The sequence below is a fragment of the Stylophora pistillata genome, chromosome 9 (genome assembly GCF_964205215.1).
Source record: "Stylophora pistillata chromosome 9, jaStyPist1.2, whole genome shotgun sequence".
Taxonomy (NCBI): domain Eukaryota; kingdom Metazoa; phylum Cnidaria; class Anthozoa; order Scleractinia; family Pocilloporidae; genus Stylophora; species Stylophora pistillata.
Genome location: NC_142527.1, coordinates 15,356,720 through 15,376,972, shown reverse-complemented (window position 1 = coordinate 15,376,972; position 20,253 = coordinate 15,356,720). Strand labels below are relative to the sequence as shown.

General features: G+C 38.7%; 1 protein-coding gene across 1 annotated transcript in view; it reads right to left on the bottom strand.

The window, feature by feature from the left end:
* Positions 1 to 20,253, bottom strand: part of LOC111324098 (uncharacterized) — a 54,334-nt gene that overhangs the window by 33,591 nt on the left and 490 nt on the right. The window contains exons 2-4 of the mRNA XM_022927592.2: positions 7,986 to 8,265; positions 5,901 to 5,930; positions 3,164 to 3,304 (exon numbers count right to left, since the gene is read on the bottom strand). Of these exons, the coding sequence (XP_022783327.1) occupies positions 3,164 to 3,304; positions 5,901 to 5,930; positions 7,986 to 8,265 (451 nt within the window). The remainder of the gene's footprint in view (positions 1 to 3,163; positions 3,305 to 5,900; positions 5,931 to 7,985; positions 8,266 to 20,253) is intronic.

Here is a 20,253-nt window from a genome sequence, read left to right as displayed (position 1 = left end):
CAAGGGTACAAACACCTGTCTCACTCAAAAAATTTTGTCAACCCTGACTGTGACACACATACAAATACCATTGCGGGCTGGTGGCTCTGGTCAAGAAAAAGATGAAGCCAATGTCTGGAACCCTCTTCTGGCATCTACCAAGTTACTTGCATAGGTGCAGAGCAGGGGGGCTCGGGGAGGCCATAGCCCATATAAAGAAATATTAATAGGGGCCCAGTCCCCCTCAGTTTGGCATAGAAAATATTGCTAGCACAGCATAAAAGTTGGCAAGATTTTAATCTTGTGATCTTTCCCAAATCCTTTTATCAGCATCATGGTTGGCGAAATACTGTAATACATTGTAAAACTTCTTTTGAAAAGCTCTGGCCTGGCGTGATAAGCTTTCTAACTGAAGCAGTTCTTTGTTAAACTAGAGAGTGTGTCCGTAGGCAATAAGACGTCGAGTTAATTTCGTCTGTGGGAACCCAGTTGAATGCTAAGCTAAAAGATTTAGAATGTGCCATAAAAAATGAAAGTTAAGGTTGCAAATCATTTATGAACACACTCAAAACTGTAAAGATGCAAAGAGGTTTGCTTGTGCCAATGTACAATGCAAAGGGCATTTTGGAAAAATTGAGTAGGGGTATGCACATGGCAGGGTGAAAGATATAACCCCCCCCACATTTCAAAATGCTCTGCTGAAAGCATCACTGAGCAGTTTCTTCTGTAATGAATCAGTCATTACAAAAAAATGGTTCCTTTAAGAGCCACTAAACACCAAAAAGAAATAGACCTATAATTATTCAAACTTACACCCCTATCAATCAGGATGAGAACAAAATTTGTGGGGCTGAGTTGAGAAAGCAAGAAAAAACAAAGAAACACCATAATAAAGTGTTTACAGTTTATCCGCAACAAAAGCATACTAAGTCTGCAACAAAAGCCTTCTGTTGTAAAGTTAAGCATAGCGTGACAAAGTGTGATAAACAATTCTAAAGTAAGCTTTGATTGCATAATTACAACCGGAAATATGATTTATGCGTAACTCTTTGTTGTTAGAGTATCTGTGAAACTATTCCTACTGCGTGTCGCATGGAATATGGAAACTTGTACGTGTTTTCCGTCTAAATTAAAACACGTAGGAACACTAGTTGTGCAGGATTTACGAAAGTGTCCTCCCATATCTGTGAAATTGCGGATACGTGGTACTTAAGTTGTTTATTCCAAGGGAAACTCATTCTGTATTTTGTATCACGTATGATTTAGCTACCGTTATGTATATAAGAACCTTGATTCAAGCAATAAAGTAGATACGATTCAGTTGATTGTAAAGCAGTTGAGTGTCCTCCACCCCATGTGCGAGCTCGTGTTAAATCCAACGTTTGCCTAAGCATCTAAACAGCTCGATGCTAACTGACCCTCGGCCAAAATTATACTACACTTCTAAATCTAACTGAGTGGAGAATTACAAGGCATTTACTGATGTGGGCCTGTGAAATTTGGCCATGAGAAGACCTTAATTGGGGTACTGGAAAAATTTAGATAACTCCAAGCATCATGATCAACCATTTCTTAATGCTATAACAAGAGCACAAAAGATCCAGTAGAAGCAAACTACTCTGGGTTCCATAACATGTTGATCAAATACCATTCAGATTACAAAAGTTTACAAGCTAGGTCTTTGTCTTCAAAGTCAGCACTAGCAATAAGCAAAAGGAATCATGGCTGTACAGGTGACAAACTTGGTGGTTAAGCCCCAACAGGTACACAAATTAAGTAAGATGTGGCTTTAAATACTCCAAAAACTAACCCTTGGTCTGCAGACTATCTGTGGACCAGGTCGTGGGACTTTCTCAAGACCAGTCCACAGATTTCTCTAAAACTCCCCCCCCCCCAAAATGTTAGACATGAATCTTTTTGAGGATATTTGTCTACATTTCAAAAAGGGTAATGGTACACTGAAATCTTTCCATCACCAATGTTGGTCAGCCAAGTTCTGTTTAATTACCTCACATAACGTTAATGTTCACCTAAAGTACATAAAATGTTTTAAAGTCCATGGAAATACCACTGTTAAGTGTATTGATTATACATGTACACGTATCTTATGGGGGGCCTCGACCGATGTATCAGTCGATATATCGGTCGATGCTCGGCCGACTATCGGTCGATGCTCGGCCGACTATCGGTCGATACTTGATTGAGTACAGGTCAATATATTGGTTGAGTATCGACCGATGTATCAACCGATACTCCTATCGGTCAATATACTTGGTGGTTCACCGATACTTGACCGATACTTGACCGACACTTGACCGATATTTCACCGATACTTTACATTAGTCAATACTCGACCAATGTAGCCTTATTTTGACCATCAAGGAACTCTATAGCTTTTGCCTAACACTTGCTGTTATTGTTGTTGTTGAAAACATTTTATTTTCTATGAAAAGCAAACATTAAAGTACTGGCAAAAATACGAGTTACTTCAGAAAATTTTTGACCTAACTCAATATTTCACCAACTTCAATTAAACTGGTGGCTAAAGGGTTAAAAAGACAATCGCTATTGAGTGGTCTCTTATGTTGGTCGATACTCAGCTGTTACTCCACTGAGTATAATTATAGAGAACTTAAAAGAGCAAATGGGACTGGCACTAGTCCGAGAATAATGCATTGGATGACGACAAAACGGTACCAATGAGCATTCAGATATTTGTTAACTAACGTTCCCTACTGGACGTTTAAGCTAACAAGACATTAATCGAGTATCGACCGATACTTGACCGATATACCACTGACAGTATCATGGTCGATATGTTGACCGACACCATGAGTATCATCAAGTGGACTATCGGTCAATACATCAGTCGAGGCCTCCAATAAGAAACATGATCCCATGTACCTATCTTAATTATTGACAACAACCTTAGTATAAGTTCTCAGGTCAGCACTTTCTACTTTAATAGGTTCAGTAAATGTCATACTCACAGTTAAATCATACTGTATTGGAAATACCTGCATGCTGTAAAATTACTATCAATAAACTCTTTCACTTCTATAGATATGACTTGTGTAACATGTTTGTTAATAAAGTTCAGTTAGCCTTTAGCAAGGAAAGAGAAACAGTCCCTTTGTGTCTGCATGACAACACCACAACCACATTCAATTTCATAGCTGCTAACCTGTATTGGGTGGTGTCCAGGTTACTTGAACGATGGGCATTCCTTCATAAAGATGATAAGAAACTCGAACATTTAATGGTTTTCCTGGGAATGATGGGCAATCTGGATGGGACAGCTTACTGAATGGCACACATGATGTGGCTGTAAAAGAGAGTGATTATATTGTGATCATATTTATTGCTGCAGTTTTCAAAGTATGTTTGCTTTTGTCTGTCTTATGTTACAAAGTTTCAGCACAGAGTGATATCCTATAAAACTATTTTAACTCTGATAAATTTCATTGCAGCTCTCAGTTTTGTGCCTAAAAGTTAAGATCTAACATAATTATCTTGACTGAACTAAACCATCTAAAGATACAGTTTGAGACAATGCTCTGCAAGATTGGATATTCAATAATCCTACAAATTCTACCCCCTTCTCAGTCTTGGAAATTTCTAACATGTCTGCTTAACTTTTTCTAATCCATTTTCACTGTATTTGCGCAGTAGGGTAGGACTAGAACAGAACATACGCGATCCATGTGAGTAGTCCACCCATTAAATCCCACCCAACCCACCCCAGAGGAGGACATCCATCACACAGTAATCTCGTGCGTGGGAAATTAACGTCTCCTACCCCTAACCCTGTAGGAGACGGGACCTCCATTTCTTTGTCCCTATCCAAGAAGACTACAATATCTAACCATTTCTTGATGTTATAGGAAGGTAGCATATTCTTCTCAATTATTTTAAGACCTTGAGTGTTGGTCCGGCCAGGGCTTGAACCCTCGACCTCCTGCACAACAGTCCAGCGCTCTATCCATTGAGCTAACCAGGAGGCGGCTATCATTGACAGAGTCACATTTATGCTAAAATTTACAAACCCAGGTGTATAAAGAACTTGACAAACATTTTCAAGACAGTAAATGTCAAAATAAGTAAAGTTCATTACCCTGATCAATTTTTCTGCAACTTGCATCACATGAAGCTTGTCTGTACAGTAATAAATCTAGCTAGCATATTGTACTTAAAATGAATGTTTATGCATGCCCCGTAAATCATAACCATAATCCCAATAAAAGTATAGGCCTTTTTGTCCTGTTTTGCTTGTGCATGGTAATTACTATTGACTGACAATAACACAGTTGTGCTCTTGAGATTCAATGACTACAGAGTTTCAGTTCATATAATTTGCTGGTTTACAACATTACGTAATGAAAATTCAAAATACAATGGACAGTATTTTTTACAAAGTAATATAGAATTTCAAAGTCAATTTTAAAAACCATTGTTTTGCTCAATATTTCATTGTTAGAGTTGTGCTGTCCAATTTAACATCTTTGTACAATAGAGCATCTGAAAATGGCTGTCAGTTTGCATACATTTCAAAAATTCAAGAGCTTATGAATCACAAGGCAAACACGATTTATAAGCTTTCCCCCTGTTCTCCCAACATCACTCTACCACATTATAGAGCCCAAAAAAATTGTTCTGTTGCTTCAGTAGAGGTATGGTCTAAACACTGGTGCAACCTATCCACAGGTAAATAATATGCTATTTCGTTGATTATCAGAGTGTGGACAAAACGTGGGGTAGGCCTGATGGCCTAGGCCAATATGGTGTAGGCCATGGCCTACCTTGTGGCCTACCCTGTGGCCTACCCTGTGGCCTACCATGTGGCCTACCCTGTGGCCTACCCTGTGGCCTACCCTGTGGCCTACCTACCCTGTGGCCCACCTACCCTGTGGCCTACCCTGGGGCCTACCCTATGGCCTACCCTATGGCCTACCAGTGGTCAGATTTTAAAAAACATAAAAAATAAAATCAGTAAGAGTCAAATGAGTATGCTGGCATACAATTCTATACCTCTAAAAAGGGTATACAAAAATGTCACTAACATGATTTTTAACGTCCAAGGGAACGAAACAATACAAATATTACAGCACTCAGCCTTGAAACATCCTAACTCTGTCTTCCCCACCCAAGCACTCAACCATAACGGTAGGTTAAGGGGGAGGGGAGAGGAAGGGCCAATATCGCATGGTCACTGAGGCTATCCAAAATGGCAGTTTCGCGATCCATATAGGCTGCCAGCTGGTAACATATAGTGGACTGCTAGACAGTGTAAAGATGTAATGAATGGCATTATAATGGATAGCATATCCAGGTAAGAAAATGCAAATAGTATGTGCCAGGCCACTTTTTCAAATGCCTCTTTAGTGCTGTAGAGTATTGAATTTGCAACAAGCACCCCAGGACATACAAAACAACTGCTAGTTGACCACTGGTTTTTAAAAATTTTCCTCATTCTAGCTGTCACGTAATAATGCGAGTGCAGAGAGAGGGCTAGTTTTGCACTAGTTTGAAGGGAGAGCTGATATGATGATGTTTGCCCAAAAGTTGTGTTTAACCAGTTTCTGTTCCTCGATTTCCATGTTCTATCAGAAGGTTAAGAAATTTTGATCGGAATGTGGCTGCCAAAACAGCAGAAGAAACTCATTGGTAAGAGAGTCCCCAGGAAAATGTTAAAAGGTTTGCAGCAATGCTATGCTTTTAAGGCCATAGGATAATTAAGCCATACGGTAGGCCACAGGGTAGGCCATAGCCTACACCATGGCCTAGATCAGGGCCTACCCAACGTTTTGTCCACACCCGATTATCATCATATTTTCACTGTGTGATTATTATATGTATCATAAAAAACTTGTCTTCCTGAAAAACTTTTTAATACCTATTCTAAAGGACAACACTTCTCTTACCTTTTTCCTCAAGCGGCACTCCACAAGGTTCTTCCAAGAAAACAAAAAAGAATGCTGTCAGCAAATGTCACAATGAGAACAAATTTCTTGCTACTAGCAAAAGAAGATGTAGTTTCAACTGTTCTGGATTTCAAAAGTTGAAACTTAACATTAGATTCTGTTAATGCTGGAAAATTTCAGTCTATTGATTACTTACTGCATTAACAAAGAACCAAGTTTTTTTGGAAAAATCCATTTTTCGGGATTAAGCAATCAAATAGGTCTATTTAATGTAAAATCAGGTGAAAAAGTTAGGGTTAGGGTATATTTTAGGGTTAGGGTTAAATTAAGTTAAATTCTCTACTTTTATAATTTATATATTTTATAATAAATAGCATCATTGTGACAGCCTCCGTTGCCCTGTGATGTCCATGGAATTGTCTGCTTTACTGGTGCAGCAAGAGATTATGGGAATGCAAGTTAATTTAGTCAGAATCACAGGATTAAGGATGCTACTGGGAAACCTCGTACATGTATGTATACACTCAATTGCAGAGACGTTATACTGCTGATGGTCTCCATTCATCCACCACATGCAACACTTTTTAGGTGTCAGTGTTTTGGCAATTGAATGTTGTATAAATGTAGCCATTCTTTAAATTTCGCTATTCAAAAATAAAAAATTAGTAACATAATATGTTGCTGACAAAAAGTTGCTGACAGAGCTAAAAAATAATAAAAACAAATAAAAGGTACATAATGCTGTGGTTGAATTTTTTTCTTTAAGTTAGTTTTACTTGTTACCAAGTAAATATTATTTTCATAACTAGGCAAATTTTTTTAACTCGGTAATTTTTTCAGTCAACTATCTAAAAAAGGGATTTTATTTATTGGCATGGTAAAAAGATAGGGGCATGGTTTTTTGTGCCGGGGTTCTTGAAAAAGTACAAAACAAAAAAAATTTTTATAGAAACTTGTCACTCGATCCCCTCCCCATTTTCTCTCATTTTGCACCCCCCTGACCACATTTCCTTATCCAACCTTCCCCTATCACGCTACCATTATCAGTATCGCACCAACAAGTAAATCTATGTTTAATTTCATTATTCATTTTTGAGTTTTAAATTTAATCAGTTTTGAATCACCAACCTCTGGATTCACAGTCCACCTTCTTATCCATGCACTTGACCACCAGTAATTCACTTGATCAATTGCTCATATTTCTCAATATCATTAATTTTTGGCCACAGGCCCACCTTGGCCAAAGTCCTAACTAATGCAAAACTGGAGCATGCTCATCAGTTGTGTCCAAATTGGACTTAAAGCACGGCTTTGTGTGTTGATAAAGGACAATTTGCTAAAAAACTAGAAGCACTTAAACAATCAAAAAAGGGAGACAGTAAATTTACTGTATTTATTGATGGCGAGCTTTCTAAGAATGCCAAGAAGTGGCTTCAAATTCAAAGAAGAATCATGAAGAATTTGGTATATCAAAGCTGGAAGGTAAAGTAATCGAAAGAAAGTAGTGAACATTATCAAACAGATTTCCAGTTTAATGCATGTTACAAAAGGACTGACATTGATTAAAGGATCGTTATTTTTTTCACTGAGGCAAATTATTACAAACGATGTATTTGACATAGACCTTACACTGACCCTGACCCTAACCCTAAATCTAAACCTCAAACTGTAACACTGAGGCTTAATCACAAACCCAGAATGCAATTCAATTTGATATGAGGTGATGATCCACCCTGACCCAAACTGACCTCTCACCTTAAAACAGTAAAACTTAACTGAGGGGGGGGGGGGGGGGAATTAAACCAAGTTAAAAAAAAAAATTACCTAGTTAAAAAAATGTACCTGGTTAAAAATAAAATTGACTAATGTAGTTAAAAAAATTAAACTAAAAGTAAAAATCACCTGCAACAAATACATAATATGTGTGAGGTTCCCATTAGCGACGTCTTTTATCCCAAAATTCTGACTAAATTTTATTCACATTCCCATGTTTTGTTTCAATATTGCAACATATTTGAGAGCCAGTGTTTAATAGATGTGATCCACTATGTGTACATACATTACACAAAGGAAGATTAATATCACCTTTGATGTGCAGCAGCCACCACCTAAGAACTGTACCATTTAGTACAAATGAATACGTCCCTGAATCCTGAACATCCACTTTCTTGATCTCCAACCAAAACTTGGTCTTATTCCTGTTGATTCCAAGAGAAATCCTGTCTGTTCTTGAGATATTGGAGGTATCTTTTTTCCAATATGAAGACTTCAAAGCACTGTCAAAGTCAAGGTCCTTTGATTTATAAGTCATTCGTGCTGACTCACCAATCACACGACTAAGTTGGATAGTCTTAGGGGAACTTTCCTGTAGAGAGAAGGGAAACTGTAATTAAAATCTACCTGACAGTGTGTCCTTACCAAAATTAAGTATGCTTTTAGTATACTAGTTCTGTAATCAAAGTGTACTGCAAAAAAGATAAACAAAGTATACTTTCAGTAGACTTGAAGTATAGTTTACAGAGCTACTAAAAGTATACTTGTAATATACTTGTTCCCACCTGAAATTGGAACACCCAAAAGTATACTTGAAAGGTACTGAAAATTTTGCAGTGCACTTCAAGCATACCTCACGAGTAAAACCCCTAGTGGAAAACTGACTAGAATGTATTCAAGATATTATGAATGAATGGCAGTATACTTAAAGTGTACTTCCCTTGCAAACTGGATCTTGGAATTCCCAAAAAAACCTAGAAATTCCCAAAAGAACCTAGAAATTCCCAAAAACTCCATGTTTATAGCGAACAGGAATAAGAATTCCAAGGAATTCCTGGGAATTCCAAGGAATATTCCTAAGAATTCTTAGGAATTCCAACTCAGAGCACCAATGACTTCCCTGAAATACTGTGAATCTAAAAACTTGCTGGAAATTCCTAGGAATTTCTAGCAATGTTTAAGAATTACTGGGAACTTTAGGAAAACCTCAAGGCAACTAATATCAAATAAATACATGCATTAACTCCCAACTAAAAATTCAAGTTGTCAATGAAATTTATTTACATGCACCGTCAGTGTGAAATACTTATTTATGCCCTTATTTCGTCAAAGTTGGATTATTGTAACGTTCTTCTATCTGGCCTACAGCAGTCACAAATTAATAGACTATACAACATGTACAACATTCAGCTGCCCGCCTGCTCACAGCCACCAGCAGATATGATCACATTACGCCTACACTTAGAAGCCTTCATTGGCTGCCTGTGTCTGCCCATATTGATTTTAAGACACTTCTTCTCGTTTTAAAGTATTAAATAGTCTGAGTCCTCTGTATCTTAGTGAACTGTTAAGACCGTACATTCCTAATAGAAACCCAAGATATTCTAAGAAAAAACTCTTAATGGTACCTAAATGCAATCTTAAAATATATGAATACATATAGAGCATTCTCTCCTGGAGCTCTTACTCTGTGGAATGCCTTGCTGGATGATATTTGACAAGTGGACCTTTTGACAACATTTAAGTCTAAACTGTAAAACCCATTTATTTAGGCAGTTGTAGTTTTTGCTTTGATTGAGTTTTCACTAGTCTTTTATTTCACTTTAATTCTTAATTGACTACATTTTTCTTTCACTATTATTGTAAAGCACCGCTGGATCTTTGAGAAGCGCTGCACTATATAAGCTATGTATTATTATTATTTTATAACTCAGGTTTACATGTTTACCCCCATCTACCCTAGGTAAACCATGTTCTACCATGTTTACCCCCATCTGCCCTTCGTTAGCCATGTTCTACCACGTCAACACTCATCTACCCTAGGTAATCCATGTTCTACCGCGTTTACCCCCATCTACCGTCATTTACTCATGTTCTACCCAGTTTACCCCCATCTACCCTTGATTAACCATGTTCTACCACGTTGACCCTCATCTACCCTAGGTAACCCATGTTCTACCAGGTTCACCCTCATCTACCCTAGGTAACCCATGTTCTACCACGTTTACCCCCATCTACCCTTGATTAACCATGTTCTACCGCATTCACCCTCATCTACCCTAGGTAACCCATGTTCTACCATGTTTACCCCCATCTACCCTAGGTAACCCATGTTCTACCACGTTCACCCTCATCTACCCTAGGTAACCCATGTTCTACCACGTTTACCCCCATCTACCCTAGGTAACCCATGTTCTACCACGTTCACCCTCATCTACCCTAGGTAACCCATGTTCTACCACGTTTACCCCCATCTACCCTAGGTAACCCATGTTCTACCACGTTCACCCTCATCTACCCAAGGTAACCCATGTTCTACCACGTTTACCCCCATCTACCCTCATTTACTCGTGTACTACCCAGTTTACCCCCATTTACCCTTGATTAACCATGTTCTAGCACGTTCACCCTCATCTACCCTAGGTAACCCATGTTCTACCGGGTTAATGACATTTGTGACAGGCTGTACGCATGAATAAATATTTGATTGATCTGCATTTAGTGGGTTTTGGCTTTTTTTCACGAGGAACGAAAATTTAGTGGTGAACAATAAAGACAATAGAGTGTTTATTGGTCAGATAGTTGCCCCTTGGAAATTTGATCTTCTTTAAAATAGCATATTTGCCCTGGGATAGTGACTTTTGAACGTATTTTTGTGACCTGATTAGAAAGACATTGTTATTGAAGGGTGAAAATGGTCGATTTCGCATTTACTTAAATAAGATTTAAGAAATAAAAGGAGGCAAAAGTCCTCGGTCAAATACTGATTTGAAATGGTTAAATGTATTTTGTGACATGAAAGGCATCACGTTTTCTCCGCAGGGTGAAAATAGTTGATTTCAAAAAATAGTAACTCTTCTTATCTTACTACTTTGCAAGATGAATTAAAGTCCTTCTCATTAATTGAAGATTACTCCAAAATCCTCGTGAAAGTTACCTTTAACTTATTAGAAAATATATCCGCATTATTCTTTTAATTTCATTACATCTCGCCTGGTTTCGTTTCGTTTCGTTTCGCAAAATATTGTACTAGTAAGCCGTCGATTTGTTGTTCAATATGCTTGTAAATCCATGGGTTTTTTTTAACAATTACAAAAATTTACCAGAATATACAGTACCGCCTGAGAAATGATAGATCTGGTTTACAGTTCTGATTGGTGGCAAATGTCCTCTGTTAAAAAGAAAAACAGATCTGGCCGGCTTTTAATAGTGACCCGTAGTTAAATAGTTTTGTTGTATTAGGTCATACTTTGGAGAATGGCCTACCTAGGGTAGAGGAGGGTAAACCTGGTAGAACATGGCTAATCAAGGGTAGATGGGGGTAAATGGGGTAGAACATGGGTTACCTAGGGTAGATAAGGGTGAACATAGTGAAGCATGGCTAACCAAGGGTAGATGAGGGTAAGTGAGGTAGAAAATGGGTTACCTAGAGTAGATAAGGGTGAACATGGTGAAACATGTCTAACCAAGGGTAGATGAGGGTAAGCGGGGTAGAACATGGGTTACCTAGGGTAGATAAGGGTGAATGTGGTGAAACATGGCTAACGAAGGGTAGATGGGGGTAAGAGAGGTAGAATGTAGGTTACCTAGGGTAGATAAGGGTGAACATGGTGAAACATGGCTAACCAAAGGTAGATGAGGGTAAGCGAGGTAGAACGGGTTACCTAGGCTAGATAAGGGTGAACATGGTGAAACATGGCTAATGAAGGGTAGATAGGGGTAAGAGAGGTAGAATGTAGGTTACCTAGGGTAGATGAGGGTGAACGTGGTAGGACATGGCTAACCAAGGGTAGATGGTGGTAAACGTGGTAGAACATGGGTTTCATAGGGTAGATGAGGGTGAATGAGGTAGAACATGGCTAACCTAGGGTAGATGGGGGTAAACGTGGTGGAACATGGCTAACCTAGGGTAGATGGGGGTAAATGTGGTAGAACATGGCTTACCTAGGGTAGATGAGGGTGAACGTGGTAGAACATAGGTTACCAAGGGTAGATGAGGGTAAACGGGGTAGAACATGGGTTACCTACGGTAGATGAGGGTAACTGTGGTAGAACATGGGTTACCTACGGTAGATGAGGATGAAGGTGGTAGATCATGGCTAACCGAGGATAGATGGTGGTAGACGGGGTAGAACATGGGTTACATAGGGTAGATGGGGGTAAACATTGTAGAACATGGGTTGCCTAGGGTAGATGAGGGTGAACGTGGTAGAACATGGCTAACCAAGGGTAGTTGGGGGTAAACGGGGTAGAGCATGGGTTACCTAGGGTAGATGAGGGTAAACGGGGTAGAACATGGGTTATCAAGGGTAGATGGGGATAAACGTGGTAGAACATGGGTTACCTAAGCTAGATACGGGTGAACATGGTGAAACATGGCTAACGAAGGGTAGATGGGGGTAAGAGAGGTAGAATGTAGGTTACCTAGGGTAGATGAGGGTGAACGTGGTAGGACATGGCTAACCAAGGGTAGATGGTGGTAAACGTGGTAGAACATGGGTTACATAGGGTAGATGAGGGTGAATGAGGTAGAACATGGCTAACCAAGGGTAGATGGGGGTAAACGTGGTAGAACATGGCTAACCTAGGGTAGATGGGGGTAAATGTGGTAGAACATGGGTTACCTAGGGTAGATGAGGGTGAACGTGGTAAGACATGGCTAACCAAGGGTAGATGGTGGTAAACGTGGTAGAACATGGGTTACATAGGGTAGATGAGGGTGAACGAGGTAGAACGTGGCTAACCTAGGGTAGATGAGGGTAAACGTGGTGGAACATGGCTAACCCAGGGTAGATGGGGGTAAATGGGGTAGAACATAGGCTACCTAGGGTAGATGAGGGTAAACAGGGTAGAACATGGGTTACCTAGGGTAGATGAGGGTGAACGTGGTAGAACATAGGTTACCTAGGGTAGATGAGGGTAAACGGGGTAGAACATGGGTTACCTACGGTAGATGAGGGTAATTAGGGTAGAACATGGGTTACCTACGATAGATGAGGGTGAACGTGGTATAACATGGCTAACCTAGGATAGATGGTGGTAGACGGGGTAGAACATGGGTTACATAGGGTAGATGGGGGTAAACGTGGTAGAACACGGCTAACCAAGGGTAGTTGGGGGTAAACGGGGTAGAGCATGGGTTACCTAGGGTAGATGAGGGTAAACGGGGTAGAACATAGGTTACCTAGGGTAGATGGGGATAAACGTGGTAGAACATGGGTTACCTTGGGTTGATGAGGGTGAACGAGGTAGAACGTGGCTAACCTAGGGTAGATGAGGGTAAACGTGGTGGAACATGGCTAACCCAGGGTAGATGGGGGTAAATGGGGTAGAACATAGGCTACCTAGGGTAGATGGGGGTAAACGTGGTAGAACACGGCTAACCAAGGGTAGTTGGGGGTAAACGGGGTAGAGCATGGGTTACCTAGGGTAGATGAGGGTAAACGGGGTAGAACATAGGTTACCTAGGGTAGATGGGGATAAACGTGGTAGAACATGGGTTACCTTGGGTTGATGAGGGTGAACGAGGTAGAACGTGGCTAACCTAGGGTAGATGAGGGTAAACGTGGTGGAACATGGCTAACCCAGGGTAGATGGGGGTAAATGGGGTAGAACATAGGCTACCTAGGGTAGATGGGGGTAAACGTGGTAGAACACGGCTAACCAAGGGTAGTTGGGGGTAAACGGGGTAGAGCATGGGTTACCTAGGGTAGATGAGGGTAAACGGGGTAGAACATAGGTTACCTAGGGTAGATGGGGATAAACGTGGTAGAACATGGGTTACCTTGGGTTGATGAGGGTGAACGTGGTAGGACATGGCTAACCAAGGGTAGATGGGAGTAAACGGGGTAGAACATGGGGTACCAGGGTAGATGAGGGTGAACGTGGTAGAACATGGCTAACCAAGGGTAGATGGGGGTAGATGTGGTAGAACATGGGTTACCTAGGGTAGATGAGGGTGAACATGGTAGAACATGGCTAATCAAGGGTAGAATGGGAGTAAACGGGGTAGAACATGGGTTACCTAGGATAGATGAGGGTAAACGTAGTAGAACATGGGTTAACTAGGGCAGATGTAACAAGCGTTCAGCGACACGTTCCAACACTGCCATCTCGATTCCTCAGTCTTTCGCTTCCACTGAGCTAGCAGCAGTGCCAACAGCGTCAACTGTGTCTCATAATGAAGAAACATTTGTACAAGAGAAGGAAGCGGTTATAGTACGTTAGAATTCTTACCTACAAATAAATGCATGTGCACATTCCGAAGCGTTGACCCATGCTAATGATTATGTTTTATGATTTTGGCACATCTCCGGACACGAGACATATTTTGCATCACAGTAAAAACTTTTATGACTGGAATCCAAGCGGCCTTTGAGTTTAGAAAGCAAATCTGTGATACGAGTACATTGGATTTAAACTGACAATTTGCACTTAATGTAACTGCTTTATGAAAAATGCATATTCATGTTAAGATTTACTAAAACTTAGTTTAAACAATAAATTTCATGATAAACATGCATGTACAGGTATATACATCTCGTTACACTTTGTTTAGGATATCTTTTATTGAACCAATATTAAAGTTTTAAGCCTCTAAAATTACTCCTTGTCTTAAAACCTTCACATTCAAGGTATTGAGGATTTCTTGGAATTATTTGGATTTCAGGGTTATTTAATTTGCTTCAAATTCAATTCCCATTAATTGCCAGAACTCCACCCTTCTTAACTTAAAGGTAGTTTGAACAGCTGAGAATTCCTAGGGATTCCTGAGAATTCTAAGTCCTCACAAAACCGGAACCTTCCTTTCCGAGAAATTCCCAGTAATTCCAAGCTTTTCATATCAGAGCTTATTTGCATAGTTGGGAATTTTTGAGAATTCATAGGAATTCCCAGAAAACTGGGAATTCAGTTCACAAGGGTTGTACCCTACATCAACAACAATTAAAGAAAATGATTTTCACTTGAGCAGTATACTTAACGTGTACTCTTACCCTACATCAACAAAGAAAGTGATTTTCACTTGAGCAGTATACTTAAAGTATACTTCAGAAAGGGTACGGCAAATGTAATTAAGTATAACCACTATTGATGCAGTATACTTCTAGTATACTTAAAATTTGACTTCACCTATCTTGTCACTATTTTGGCAGTTTCATAAAACAGTTGAAACTGTATTAAGCAGCACCACACTTGGCAGTCACCCTGCTATAAGCAGTTGGTTGTAAAACTCCCAAATTTCTTTCCACTTAATTGCTGCAATTTTCACCAAGATATAAGGTGGTCATTTCTATCAAGTAGGTTGTGGTCACTCTTGACTGAATTGCGACGGCCTGTTTATATTGAACAGTCACTTAAAGCAGAACCACTCAAATAAAACTAGTCAATAATTTCACAAGTAAGCTTCATTTGAATTATTGTTTATCCCCTGAAATCAATGCAAGTTCTTTGAGTTCAAATGGCTTTGATGCATTGCTCATGGAATTATTCAGTTAAATGACCACCAGGCAATTTGCAATTTAGTGAGCAACTTGATTCATGTAAACAGATTAAGGAAACCACAACAACAATGATTTCAAATTATCTTCCTTCTTAGGACTTTGAACTTGAAGATAAAATGTTATGTACAAACATCATGCAGCTAAGTCATTTGCCAGTAAATTAACAACATAGAGCTACAACTGTTAGATATTAGCTTGTCTACCACTTGCAGTAATTCTGCTTTAATTGTTGTTTTTACACTTCGCCACCATTATTTTGATAACAGAGTCATCATGTTTTCGAAAGATTTTGAATGACCTGTACATTGAATGATCAATTATAGCATAAATTGGGGCTTTTATTTATTGTTTGACCCCTATTCTGTGAAACTTGTACTAAGCAGCCAACCTGTATCAAATGGCCACCCCTCTATTGGTGGGGAATCACTTAATACAGGTTCAGCTCAATTTACCAATAAATGCAAAGATTTATTTTTTATAGACCAGCAGTGTACTGTGATACAAAGTCTAAAAGGTCAGCAGTGTACTATCATGGTAAAATGTCCAAGTCCCCAAACCCCTAAATTTGGTAATAGACTGCTTCACGTGCCTTAAATGACACATTTGACCGAACTTTGAAAGGAAAACAAAACAAAGTAGATTCAATTGATTTTCTTTTTTTGATACAAAAAGTAAAATTTACCTTCATGCAGATTTAGCAAATGAAGTTAACAACTGAGTTTAAGGTCTCCTTAATAGGATACAAATTTATTTGCCTCAGTCTATATGGTCAAACTGTTAAATTTTAAGAACTAAAAGAAAAAATGCTCTGTAACAATAAATGTGATCTCTATGAAAAACAGCAATGCCCTCTACAGGGTTAGGATGTTATGAGGAATGTAGATGTGTAATTGATATGAAGTATCAAGCAACCAGATAATTAAAAATTTCATTTGGTTACACTTTCATTGTTGTAATATTCATGCATTCAACACTAAGTATAGAAAGAACATCCAAGGTCCTATGAGATTTCCTTAAGACACAGCTAGGAGTTACCATGTTAAAAATCAGAGGAACTCACAACCTCGATTTAATTAATACTCAGAGAAGTTTTTTGGGGCCTGTGTTTTTTAACATATTCATCAACGACCTGTTTTACTCGGTTACACAAGGTAAATTTCACGCATATGCGGACAATCATCAGTTATACTCTTCTGATGTCGACCCAGTAGCTCTAGAGAACTGTATTTGTCGGGAAGTGAGAGTTGCAAATAAGTGGTATCACAGCAATGGAATGATTGTAAATGAGTCAAAACACCAGGCTATAGTCTTGGGAAAAACAGGCCACTCCTTCTCTTTTCCATTAAAAGATTCTTTGGATATATTTGGAATAAATATTGACAATAGGTTGCGTTTTGATAATTATATATCAACTATTTGTAAGAAGATAAATGGCCAGTTCAATATAATGCTAAGATTTGGTAAACTTATCTCTAAATATACTCTACTAAGATTGTATAAGGCTTTTATTATGCCACATTTTAACTATTGTTCGTCTGTATGGCACTTTTGTGGTGCGCATAGTACTGAGAAGATAGATACTTTAAACAAGCGAATTCTTAGAGTTATCTGGCAGGATTATAATTCTCCCTATGACTCTCCAAATCTCTGTATAAAAGACGCCTTCAGACTTTCTTAATTATATTGTACAAGAGCTTGTTTTTAACTGCTATCCAGGCTATCTAAGGAATATGTTTAGTTTCCAGTCTGTATCCTATAATCTACGCGGAAATTATATTTTGTCTCTACTGTCTACAAAAACTACTACTTAATTATGGTCTTCACTCCTTTTCATATATGGCTTCAAAACTATGGAACTCTCTTCCGGACTCTTTTAGAACGTCTGACTTTTCTGATTTCAAGCGCAAGATTCTACAGTATGACTCTTTCTCATAGTTAAATTTTAGAATGTTACAATTTTACATTTTACATATTTGTAGTATTTAGAATTATACTTGTAACTCAAAGATACTAGCTTATCCTCTAGCTACTCCAAATTCAAGATTAAATAAAGTATAAGTATGTATGTGTGTATGTAAGTTAAGGTACTCTTGATAGTTTAGGCACTGGCTGATGTCAATTCCATTACAGGTAGTGAAAGTCTACTCTGTCCCACAATTTTGTCTTGAGTGCATTCAGTATGTGAACTTTATTGGCAACCTGTTATGACCAGAAACAGGAGCAGCAAAACCTGTCACGGTATCCCCCTCTTCTGGACCCCTTTCTGGGTACCCTTCTGAACTCCCATACTTTATGTATGGACTTCTAAAGATTGTGTTCTTTGCTTACTACTATGAATAAACTAAATGTAACCAAATATTGTTTTCTGAACAATATCCACATGACATTTAAGGATTAAAGAGAAAACAGCTTGCTTACAATTGCAAAAGATAATTTACCATACATTCCCATTGCCATGTTGGATTAAAGCATGCTCAGCTTATTTTAACTGTCAGTGGGGAAAAAAGATGGCAGAGCCGAATGGCAGAGATTGAAAAAACCACTATAATGTAAACTCACAGATTTTCTTTAATCAGGAGTGTAGTGTATTGATTATAAAAAGGTAAAGCCTGCACGTGAACCATGTGGCTCGTCGGGCCGATACTTAACTCCGGTTTCCGTAGCATGAAGCGACTAGGAGTATTTCTACTCCCCCCTGGATGGGATGCTAGTCCAGGGGTTACCCCCAGCATTAAATTCACTGGTACCCATTTATACACCTGGGTGAAGAAAGGCACTGTGAGAGTAAAGTGTCTTGCCTAAGAACACAACACAATGTCCCGGCCGAGGCTCGAACCCGGACCGCTCGATCCGGAGTCAAGCACACAACCATGAGGCCACTGCGCCTCCCACTGTATTGATTGTACGTGCACCTATTTAAATCACTGACAATGAGCTTAGTATGGGTTCTAAAGAGCACTTTGTACTTAATTCAGTAAATGTAGGACTCACAGTAATCCTAGTGTACTGGAAATACTTGCACGCCGTAAAATTACCATATTAGTCAGTAAACTCTTCTATTGTAACACGTTTGTTACTAAATTTCAGCAATGAAGGAGAGACAGTCTCTTTGTGTCTGAGTGACAACACTACAAGGAGTCAGAAAGGGTTCTTGCTTCTGAGAAAAAAATATGTTGGCAGCATTTTTATCACTTTCACTATTACCTGATAATTTCTTACAATATTCCAGATGGGCCTGAGAGTGACAGCAACTCTGAGTAACTTTCAACATCTCATAGAATTCACATAAAATCCATGCATGAAAATGTGACAGTTCTGCCCATTAGTGCCCATCCTGATCTAGTTAAGTCATGGGAGATAATTATTCACAGGAAGGCATGGTGCACAGCAATAATAAGACTAATTTCTCCCATTGTTGATTTTGTTTCTAAGCATATTAAAACAATTTTTTTTTGCATTAAACAAAGCAGTTAATTCTTGTCTGACCAAGTACTGATCTTCAGCCCACATCATATTTAGAAGATATTAAGCAACTGGAACATTCAATTCAGTTTGTCATATTGAAAAGTGCCCAAAAACTGTTACAATTCGTCACTCCATCAAACATCAAGTTTTCATGTTTTAAACTCATCCACACCCTTTAGTATAATAGGACCTCTGATAATAATTCCTTTTTTTAGGTCATGCACCAAAAAACTCCAATGTAGTTCACTAGGGGTTTTCTCATGATGATCCCTTAAGACTCCCTTTAAAAAGGCCTTGTTTATCCAAAGAACTCTCCACACTATATGCTCCATTTTTAATTTTCTACTAAAGTTGAAGTGAAATTGTGGTGTTCTCTGAGAAATAATAAATCATGCAACTCTTTTGGCCATGTCTTGTATGAGGAAATGGAAAATGATACAAAATAAGACAGAAATCATAAGTTATTCTGATTCAGGAGATCTCCAATAGATGTTCCAGATAATATGAGGTAACTATAGTTTTTGATCAGAATGGAATGGGAAGCATTTGTTTTAGGAGTCTTCTGGAGTGTTGTGCAGTGCATGTTTCCTTGGTGAGTATGCAATTGTACACAAGAGGGATTTTTCAGTTGATTCATAAGAAAAATATCACTGTCCATCACCTCTGTTTAATAAATGGGAAATCATAGCAAATAGCTTGAATTCACATGATGGTTGAGGTCGTTCTGTGAATGGCCCGGATCCAATTGTTTGATGAAATTGCATTTTAATTCTAGCTTGTTTTTGAATAAGTAAAATAATGTGTCAATGAATTTGAAGTAATTATTGCGAGGTAGAACTCTGAGTTGTACTATTGCCATGACACCTAACATTTACCAGATCAAACCAGATCAAGCCATGATACCTTACATCTATTGCATCAAACCAGGAAAAAACCAACACCAACAGCGGGAAGGTAGATTAACCAATACAGCCAATGTCAGTAATCAGTTATTCATAAACAGAATTATAAAAAATATACCAAGCAAGCCACGCAATCTAGAAAACATTAAGTGGACGGAATGTGAGTGATTACCCTGTCCCTAGCACTTGCGGAAACTGTCAAGTACAATGACTTTAAACCTGGAACACAGCTAATCGCGAGTTGGACAAATAAAAAATTATATTTGAGTGAAGATTAATGCAAATTTAAGAACTCAAAAGTCTTGATTTATATTAGCTTCGCTTGTCACAAAATACCAACCACAAAAGTAATTCACAATATTACCAAGGTTTCGTTTATGGGCAACAAACGTAAGTTCACAGTGCTACAACAGAAGAAGTTTCACAGTATCACTGAATTGGGACATCACACTGTTAATGTGCTAAGCAGAAGTCCTCTAAACTTGATTTAAT